At 52.6% G+C, this 9794-nt stretch overlaps 1 protein-coding gene across 2 annotated transcripts; it reads right to left on the bottom strand.

The window, feature by feature from the left end:
- Positions 1-5589: 5589 nt before the first annotated feature.
- MED20 (mediator complex subunit 20) lies at positions 5590-9776 on the bottom strand. Of its 2 annotated transcripts, XM_058039742.1 has the most exons (4): positions 9734-9776; positions 9143-9294; positions 8027-8280; positions 5590-6775 (listed from the first exon to the last, which is right to left on the bottom strand). In XM_058039742.1, the coding sequence occupies exons 1-4, from the start codon at positions 9745-9747 to the stop codon at positions 6560-6562; spliced, it is 636 nt and encodes a 211-aa protein (XP_057895725.1). In that variant the 5' UTR covers positions 9748-9776; the 3' UTR covers positions 5590-6559. The 2 variants fall into 2 exon arrangements, with proteins under 2 accessions (XP_057895725.1, XP_057895726.1); XM_058039743.1 differs by lacking the exon at positions 9143-9294.
- Between the last annotated feature and the right edge of the window lie 18 nt (positions 9777-9794).

Below are 9794 nucleotides of genomic sequence, written 5' to 3'. Positions count from 1 at the left end.
GACACTAATGAGGGAGCTCCTTCTCTCACTGGAATTCAAGGGGGGATTTTTTCCAGAGAAGAGTCTGGGAAAGGGGAAAATTTTGGGAAAAGTGAAGGAGTTTAGGAAGGGGTGAAGAAAGGGGATTTGGGAAGGGTGGAGGGGTTTGGGAAAGGAGAAGATTTTGAGAAAAGTGAAGGGTTTGGGGAAGGGTGAAGGGGTTTGGGAAAGGGGAAGATTTTGAGAAAAGTGAAGGAGTTTGGGAAGGGGTGAAAGTTTTGGAAAGAGTGAATGAGGTTTGGGAAAGGTGATGAGATTTGGAAAAGGGTGAGATTTTGGGAAAGGGTGAAGGGGTTTGGGAAGGGGGAAGATTTTGGGAAAGGTAGAGGGGTTTGGGAAAGGATTTTGGGAAAGGTGGAGGGGTTTGGGAACAGTGAAGGTTTTGGGAAAGGTGAAGGGGTTTGGGAAAGGATGGGCAGGTTTGGGAAAGATCAAGATTTTGGGAAGGGTGAAGAGTTTGGGAAAAGGTGAAGGGTTTGGGAAGTGGTGGAAGGGTTTGGGAAGGGGGAAGATTTTGGGAATGGTGGAGGGGTTTGGGAACAGTGAAGGTTTTGGGAAAGGTGGAGGTGTTTGGGAAGGGGTGAAGATTTTGGGGAAGGGTGGAAGAGGTTTGGGAAAAGTGAAGGAGTTTGCAAAGGTGAAGGGGTTTGGGAAAGGCGAAGATTTTGGGGAAAATAAAGGAGTTTGGGAACAGTGAAGAAAGGGGGTTTGGGAAGGGTAAAGATTTTGGGAAAGGGTGAAGGGAGTTTGGAAAGGGTTAATAGTTTGGGAAAGCTGAAGGGGTTTGAGAAAGGGTGAAGATTTTGGGAAAAATGAAGGATTTATGAATACCAAGATGCTGAGATAAAAACATCTCCCAATGTTTCATTCCCCAAAGGGAAAAAAAAAAAAAAAAATAAAAACCCCAGCAACAAACCCAAGCCTTGATGAAATTTTCAAGCTGAAACACACAAATGTTGTTAAACAAAGTGAGAAAAGTTCTCATTCTCACCGGAGAGAATTCCTGCACAACACAAAGGGTTGGAGGGGAAACCTTGGAAACTTCAACCCCATCTTCCCATCCCTCCTCACCTCAACCCCTGCTCCCACTTACAGGCAAACTCATTTATTATTTCTCTGTTTATTTATAACAATGTTAAACCAAACCCCTCAGTTTTGTTCTGCCTCAGAGCTGGGGTCAATTTCAGAAAACCTTTCACACTTCCCCAAAGCTAAAGACAGCCAGGAAGGAATCCACACTTACCAACAGCTGAATTTTGTGGGATTTTTTAGAATTTAGTATTATTTTGAATCATTTCCATTTGTTAACTGCCCTAAATCAATCCATTAACATCTTCTGAGGGTTGAGGGTTAACACCTTCTCACTAAATTTCATTTTATGAGTCCCTGTGACATTTCAGTATAAAAACAGAACAGGGGGGGGGAAAAAAGGCCGAGAAAAACAGGATCTAAAAGGCATTTTCAGTCCTTTATAGTGAATAAACCACTTTTGGTGCTGAGCAAGTGCTTCTTGTCACGTGTCCAGAGGTGCTGAGACAACACAGGGCTGCTCAAAAATAATAATTAACAAGTGAGTGTGTTCAGCACTGAGGAGAATGACCTGTGATGTGGGCAGAGCTGCAGCAGCCACAAGAAATCCTCTGCAAAAAAAAAAAAATAAAGACACCCAGAACCTGAATGTGCTTTTTTCTGTCCCCACTGAGCAATTGTCAGCACTCCCTCCCCAACCCGAATTTCTGCATCCTCACAAGCCCTGCACCACATGGAGCCGGGATCTCAGCAGGAATTGCAGCAAGAGATTCCTCCCTAACAATCCTTGGCCACAAAACAGCCCAAAAAAATCCCCACTTTGGGCTTTTTTGGCTCTTTTCTAAGCCCCTAACCCGTTGCATGTGTGACTATTGTCCAAGCTTTGCTCCTGAACAAGCAAAATTCTCTTGTAACCAACCCAGCCTGCACAAAACCAGGAATTATTCCACGCTGGAAAAAAAGGAATCTGCCAACTTCAAAACATCCTTTTCCACTTGGAGTCGGCTGGGAGAATGATCAGGGGAGGGATAAATGCACATTTATGGTTTGCTGAAAGCACAGAGACATCAAATGCTGCTCACACTTGGCACATCCCTCCCAAATATCAGCACCCAGCAATTGAAAACACCAAATAAAACACCAAACGCTTTTGCTGCCTTCTCCTTTTCGGGTTTTTAAACATCACCCAACCTCTCTGACCCTGTGTAAAGCACAGGAGCCCCCCCAGGGCAGAGCAGCCAAATTTTGGTGAAAATTCCACACGGGGCAGCTCCCAACACTTCATTTAATCCGAATTTAATCCACACTGCTCGCATGCACAGGGAGTTTTTAATTCACAATTCCACTCGTTTATCCCCTCTCATCCTCCAGCTCTTCCTCCCATCCTCATTCCCACATCCCAGCCACATTTCCTCAGCTCTCAGCCCCCTCCACAACACTTCATTTTTTGCTTCCAGCCCTACAAATCATCCCTTTTAATCCGCTGCTTTCTGCACTTCTTCCTCCCAAAAACGCCTGAGAACTCCAGGGAAAAATCCATCGGTTTTCCCCGGGATCTCCACCTCCATCCCTGGGCTCCAGGAGCATCTTCCCGGAGGCAGCAGAACGGGAAAGGACCAAATTTCGCCTCGTTTCACACCAGACGAGCCCGGCCACTCCAGGCATCTCTGCCTGACTAAAAACTACAGCAAAAAAAAAAAAAACTCCACAAAGTGAAGAAAACTTCCCACTTTCGCAGCTCCAGCGTTTCGGGATAACGGGATGCTCGCCCCACGCCGCTCCACCCGCAGCTGCTCTGACACAAGGATCAGGCTCGTTCCCTACGCGTAAAGCGATTAACGGGAGATTTTTTTTTTTTTTTCCTAAAATTACGCTGGATTCCCGTTTTAAAGGGCTCGGTTATCCCTGATCCGTGACCGTGGCAAAGGGGGATCCCCTTGGAGGTTTAAAAAGGGGATTTTGGAGCAGTTCTGCTGCCAAGCCCTCCCCCGGATTAAGTTCAGCTCTTCCCCCCTCTTGGGGACACAAACGCACGGCTTTTTAAGCTTGTTTTTTTTCCTAAATAAACACCAACCCGCACCGAATTTCCTCGTTTTGGTGCCCTTTCCCCGTTCCAGCTTAGCACGGAGGTTTAAAGAGAGTTTTTTAAGGGTTTTTTTTTTCCCCCCCTCCCAGCAAAGCCACGACCCCCAGCACCCCCTCATGGTCCCGGCGAAGGGAAGGGGAGAGGATCCCGGCAAGGAGGAGGTGGAAGAGGGGTCTGGGGGATTTTAGGAAGAGGAGAATAAAGGGGGAATCTGGGGAGAGGTGGGAGTGGATCCCGAGGATGAGGGGGGGAACGTGGAGAGCGGAGGATGTTCCCTCAACAAAGGCAAAGTTGCGGAGCCGCCGAGCCCGGCGCGGGGGTCCCGCCCGCACACAAAGGCGGCGACCCCCGTGAGGGATGAGGGGGGAGCGGAGCGGGGTCCGCCTCAGCCCCACCACGGAGCACGGCGGGGGGGTCCCTTTGAGGGGGGCATCACCGAAGACCCCTCCTCTCCTCTCCTCTCCTCCTCCTTCTCCTCAGCCCCCATATCCCCCCAGCCCTCCGTCCCTCTCTGCCCTCAGGAGGGGTCGCGTCCCGCGTGTCCCCCCCCGCACACCTCCCCTCGCCCCCCCGCCCCCCCGTCCCCTTTATTTACCGCCATCACCAGCACGCGCGAGCTGTCACCCAGCGCGAGACGCCCCGGCCGGCCACGCCCCCTCCCCGCCCATTGGCCACTGCGCCCCGCCCCGCCTTTCCATTAGCTGGAGCGCGCGTCGCTCAACGCCAACACCCGCCTCCCTCTTCGCCGCTTACGCCGATTGCGTAGCGCGGCACACAGGCGAAGAGCTCGGGTGTTTACGCTGTTTGCGTAGCGTACGCACTCCGCTGGCGTAGCGTACGCCGCGGCGGGCAGAGCGGTATCGGGGCGTACGCAGTCTGCGCAGCCGGCAGGCGGCGCTGTTCAATGGGCGCCGGGGGGGGCGGGCCGGCGCAGGTTCGAGTCCCGCCCCCGCCCGTGACGTACCGGGCTTTGTGAATCGCGGGGCCGAAGTTCGGTTGAGGCTCGGGAGGGTAAATAAGGGTGTCTCGGAGACAAAGAGGCTCTTAAAGGGGCGGCGCGGGGGCCCCCGAGGGGGTGGCGTGGGGTGGGAGGTACCCCACGGCGGCCCTGAGGTGATGGCGGTGCTGAGGGGATGGCGAGGGCGCGCCCCACGGGGGTCCCTGAGGTGATGGGGGGGCACAAGGGGGAATCTGTGAGGGCTTTGAGGTGATGGATGCCTTGAGATGGAGATCCTGAGGCGATGAGGGGGCACCCCGGGGGGATCAAGGGAGTTCTGAGTGATGAAGACCCTGAGGGGATTGGGGGGACACCTTAAAGGATCCCTGAGGGGAGGCCAAGGGGGGGGGGGGTACTATTGAAGACCCTGAGATGATGAGGGGGCTAAGGAGGTGCTGAGGTGATGAAGACCCTCAGGGGTCTTCCTTCTGGTGAGGAGACACCCCAAAGTGTCCATGAGGTGGTGAGGGCACACCCCAAACTGTCCATGAGGTGATGAGGGGACACCCCAAAGTGTCCATGAGGTGATGAGGGGTCACCCCAAAGGATCCATGAGGTGATGAGGGGACACCTCAAAGTGTCCATGAGGTGATGAGGGGTCACCCCAAAAAAAAAAAACCAACTCTGATGGCAGTGAGACTTGGGACAGGCTCTGCCAGTGAAGCACTCGTGACCCTGATAACATCACCTGTATAAATAAATAATTTTAAAATCCCTCTTGGGAATGAATTTAGGGAATGGAACAACACTGACAGAGATTTTGAGAGGCGCAGAAGCAAAAAAAAAAAAAAAAAAGGATCCACAATGGAGCAGGATCTCACCTCTACATCTGAGAAAACAACCAACCTTCCAAATTGGGATTTGACTGCCAAAATTGGGATTTTTTTCAGGGAAAAAGAGTAATTTTGGCCATCAAGGGAGTGAGAGGAGCAGCTCCAGGGGTCCCTTTTTGGAGCTCCAGGAGCAGCACAATGAATTCATAAAACCCCAAGAATCCCCAGGGATTCCAGCACACACTTCCATGGTTTTTAGGCACACGAGCAGAGTTTTGACATCTCTGGTTACGGAATTAACAAAGTATTCCCGACATTCACCATGACTAATCTGCTCATTAACAGGGATTTTTTATTTTAAACTTTAGGGTTTGTAATGGGAAACAGGACAGGGATAACCATCCCTATAAATCCCGGTTTGTTTCTCTAAGTTTTCCCAGTTTAGGACAGTGAATTTTCACCACTGAACAGTCGTGAACTTGGGGCTAAAATCTGCAAAAAATTCGGTGTATTCAGCATGTTGGAATTTTTACCTCACTTAGGGGACATTGTGCCATTTCTTATGGCTCATGAACCATCTCTTTCTGGGCCCTGTGCTGATTAAATTTATTAAATCCAAAGAAGACTGGAAATTTACAGCACAAACCAGCCCAACCCTCACTGTGCAGGGACAACTCCTCCTCCCAAAATCCATCCTTTTATTGAGATGAAATACAACAAAACACCGATGTGGATATAAAAAAATAATAGAAATTTAAGAGATGTCCGTATTTTTCTGGAATTTCTCTTTTCCCTGCACAAAACACTGTCCACAAAACCAGAGGACCAATGGATCCAAGGGAGGAAACAGATTTTGACATTCCCATCAGCTACAGAGGATGAAGGCAAGGTAAGAACGTGCCAGGAAGAGGAAAATTAGGGAATTCCTGGATTTTTTTCCACAGGGAAATATTTGCTTTAGGGGCATAAAGTTCTTGAAGTAAATCCAAAGGAAGACTGGAAATTTACAACACAAACCACCAAACCCTATCCTTTTATTGGGATGAAATACAACAAAACACCTATGTGGATATAAAAAAAATAATAGAAATTTAAGAGATGTCTGTAATTTTGTGGAATTTCTGTTTTCCCTGCACCAAAAAGCCACAGAACCAATGGATCCAAGGGAGGCAGCATATTTTGATATTTCCATCACCTGCAGATGAAGGCAAGGTAAGAATGTGCCAGGAAGAGGAAAATTAGGGAATTCCTGGCTTTTTTTCACAGGGAAATATTTGCTTTGGGAGCATAAAGCAAATCCAAGGGAAGACTGGGAATTCACAACACAACTCTCACTGCAGGGACAACTCCTCCTCCCAAAACCCATCCTTTTATTGGGATGAAATACAACAAAACACCGATGTCAACATAAAAAAATAAGACATTTAAGAATGTATTTTTCTGGAATTTCTCCTTTCACTGTCCAAAAAACCACGGAACCACTGGATCCAATCATCCCAAACCACGGAGGACACCCAGAATTGCACAGTTTGAAACGGGGAAAAATGCAGAAGGAGCAGCTGCTGTGGCAGATTTTGGAGGAGCTGGTGGTGCAGGCAGGGTGAGGGTGCACTCAGGAGCTGCAGGGGCTCCTCCTCACCTGATGCCAGCCACGGGCACCTGCTGCTGCTTGCGGATCTTGTTGAAGAGCTCCATGTACTGCACCATGGTGTCCCCGGGGCCGTAGGTGCTGTCGTGCTTGGCGCCGAACACCGACGGGACGCCGGGCGTGTGGCTGCCCATGAAGCTCTGCATGAACTCCATCAGCAGGTTCCAGCAGTCGTTGGCGATCACACAGGGGCAGTATTCCACCTGGGAACACAGCCCTGCAGGTTTGGAGCTGCTCACAGGGGCAGAATTCCACCTGGGAACACAGCCCTGCAGGCTTGGAGCTGCTCACAGGGGCAGAATTCCACCTGGGAACTCATCCCCACGGGCATGGAGATGGTGTCAAGGGCAGAATTCCACCTGGGAACACAGCCCTACAGGCTTGGAGCTGGCAGGAAGCACATGATTCCACTTGGGAACACATCCCTACAGGCTTGGAGCTGCTCACAGGGGCAGAATTCTACCCAGGAACTCATCCCTACAGGCTTGGAGATGGTGTCAGGGGCAGAATTCCACCTGGGAACACATCCCCACAGGTTTGAAGCTGCTCAGAGGGGCAGAATTCCACCTGGGAACACAGCCCTGCCGGCTTGGAACTGCTCAATAGGGGCAGAATTCCACCTGGGAATTCATCCCTACAGGCTTGGAGATGGTGTCGGGGCAGAATTCCACCTGGGAACACAGCCCCACAGCCCTGGAGCTTCCATGCAGGGAAGGCTTTTCATGGAAACATCTCAAAACATTCAGCATCTAACAAGGATGGGTAAATACAAACAGGACATGCTGGGAACATGCAGGAGACCCTTTCCAAAGGGAAGGGAAGGGAAGGTAGAATTCAAAGGGAAGGACAGCAAGCCCCAAATCAGCACGGAATTGGCACTGGAGAGGTTTTATCCCCTTTACCTGATTAACCTGAGGGATGGTGCTCCTGTTGTGCAGCTGGAATTTAATCAGTTTTTTATCGGGATAGAATTCCTGCAGGGATTCCCACTGCAGGGACAGCCCTGGAGCACCAAGGATTAAACCTCAGGAGAGGAGATCTGCAGCTGCCTGCTGCACCAGCAACACCACTGAGACACACACAGGACAGGGAATTCCAGAATCGTGGAATGGTTTGGGGATAAAGCTCATCCAGGACAGGGCCACCTCCCACTGTCCCAGGCTGCTCCAAGTCCCCTGGCCTTGGACACTTCCAGGGATCTGGGGGCAGCCACAGCTGCTCTGGGACATCTATTCCAGGGTGTTCTCACCTTCCAGGGAAGGATTTCTTCCCAACATCCCATCCATCCCTGCCTGGAACTCCATGCCTTTGTCACTAACTCACCCCTCTCCATCTTCCCCGCTGGCTCGCCTCAGGACACCCTCAATCCAATCCCCCCTAAACCTTCTCCAGCTCCTCCCACGGACTCCCCCTGCCCATCCATGAATTCCCCACCTTTCCCAAAGGGCTCTCACCTCCACGGAGATGCCCCTGGCGCTGGGGCCCATGGTGACCGTGCCCAGCTTCACCAGGAAGTCGCAGTACTGGTAGCGGGTGCCGCGGCTCTCGATCTTGTTGGCCTTGGCGTTCTGGAAGAAGCCCTTGAGCTTCACCATGAGGGTGTCAAAGTTGGCATCGGCCACCAGGCAGGGCCCGTTCTCGAAGAGGGCGAAGCAGCTCAGGGGGTACTCGGAGTTGTGCATGACGTACATCAGCTTCCCTGTCTGCCCTGCAACGACAGCGAGGGCTGGGAAAACGAATTCTCTCGGATTCTCTACTGCTCAGAATGACCCCGAGATACCCAAACCCTCGTCCCCTCCTTTTTTCCCTTTCCTTTTCCCTTCTCCCTCCTCTCCTGGCTCCCCACGTCCCTTCCAGGCACTGATGTGTTCACAGCCCTGGCTCTGCTGAGCTGCCGTTCCCAGCTAGACCCATTGGGATGTTCCAGAGCAGCTTTTTCCTGCTTTTTTGGCAGCTGGAACGTGGAGGAGAGGCCGAGCCCAGCTCCCTCTGGGCAGTGGGAGCTCCTGGGGTTCTCCTTTCACCTCACCCCGAGCCGTGCTGATGTTTTATCCCGGTGCTGCCGAGGATTTCTTTTCCCCTATAAATTTCCATCAGAAAACCCAAGCCGTTGCCTGAGTGGATGCCATAACAACACGTGAGGATGGAGAATTAAAGCAAGGACGAGAGGCGGAAAGAGGAGCTGCTTTAAGGCAGGAATTTTGTGGGAACCCAGGAAATTCCTCTGGCTGGGAACAACAGGCTCAGCAGAGCCAGGGCTGTGTGGGGAAAATCACATCAGTGCCTGGAAGGGATGTGGGGAGCCGGGAGAGGAGGGAGAAGGGAAAAGGAAAGGGAAAAAAGGAGGGGAAGAGGGGAAAGGAAAAGGGAAAAGAAAGGGGAAAGGAAAGAAGGAATTGTAGAATCATCAGAAGTTGGAAGAGACCTTCAAGATCAGCCAGCCCACCACTGCCACTGTAACCCCTAAACCACATCAGATCCACCCACCTCCAGGGAAGGCAGGGAAGGAGAAGGAGGAAACGGACGGGAAGGAGAAGGGAAAGAGGAGCTCGGAGAAGGGCTCAGCTGACCCTGCGTGCCGAGGGTGGCCGCGGTGTGATAGGTCTCGCAGTCCACGCCGAACGTGCCCTGCTTGTCCGCGCCCAGCGCCTCCAGCCGCCGCGCCAGCAGCTCCACCGTCTGCTGCACGCTCTTGCCCTCGGCCACCGGCACCTGCGACACGCTGCGACACGGGCCGGGGCTCGGGGACCCGCCGGGACATCCCCGGGGCTGCTCCGCATCCTCGCCCGGAGACTCTCCCCGCGTCCCCGGGGCTGTCACCTCATTCCGGGAGCTTTTCCCGGTGCCTTCCCCCCATTCCGGGAGTCCATCCCGGTGCCTTCCCCCACTCCAGGAGTCTATCTCGGTGCCTCCCCTCCATTACAAGAGCCCTTCCCGGTTCCGTCCCCCCATTCCAGGAGCTTTTCCCGATTCCGCCCTTCATTCCAGGAGCCCTTCCCGGTGCCTTCCCCCCCATTCCAGGAGCTTTTCCCGGTTCCGTCCCCCATTCCGGGAGTCTCTCCCGGTGCCTTCACCCCCATTCCAGGAGTCTACCCCGGTTCCACCCCTATTCCAGGAGCCCTTCCCGGTGCTTTCCCCCGTCCCGGATCCCCCGCTCTCACCAGGTGACCCCCATGGTGCCGGTGCCGCCACCGGAACGGGCGGTGCCGGTGTCCCCGGAAG

This window comes from Melospiza georgiana, chromosome 23 (genome assembly GCF_028018845.1).
Source record: "Melospiza georgiana isolate bMelGeo1 chromosome 23, bMelGeo1.pri, whole genome shotgun sequence".
Classification (NCBI taxonomy): domain Eukaryota; kingdom Metazoa; phylum Chordata; class Aves; order Passeriformes; family Passerellidae; genus Melospiza; species Melospiza georgiana.
The sequence above is the reverse complement of the archived record's forward strand: the minus strand, read 5'-3'. Positions and strand labels throughout refer to the sequence as shown.

Bases quoted from the DNA above. Each gene is read 5' to 3' on its own strand.
- MED20 (XM_058039742.1), bottom strand. The intron at 8,281-9,142 runs GTCAGCTGAGCC...CTGTCGTTGCAG, and splicing joins GGCCACCCTCGGCACGCAGG to GGCAGACAGGGAAGCTGATG. The intron at 6,776-8,026 runs GTGAGAGCCCTT...CTGTGTTCCCAG, and splicing joins CCAGGGGCATCTCCGTGGAG to GTGGAATACTGCCCCTGTGT.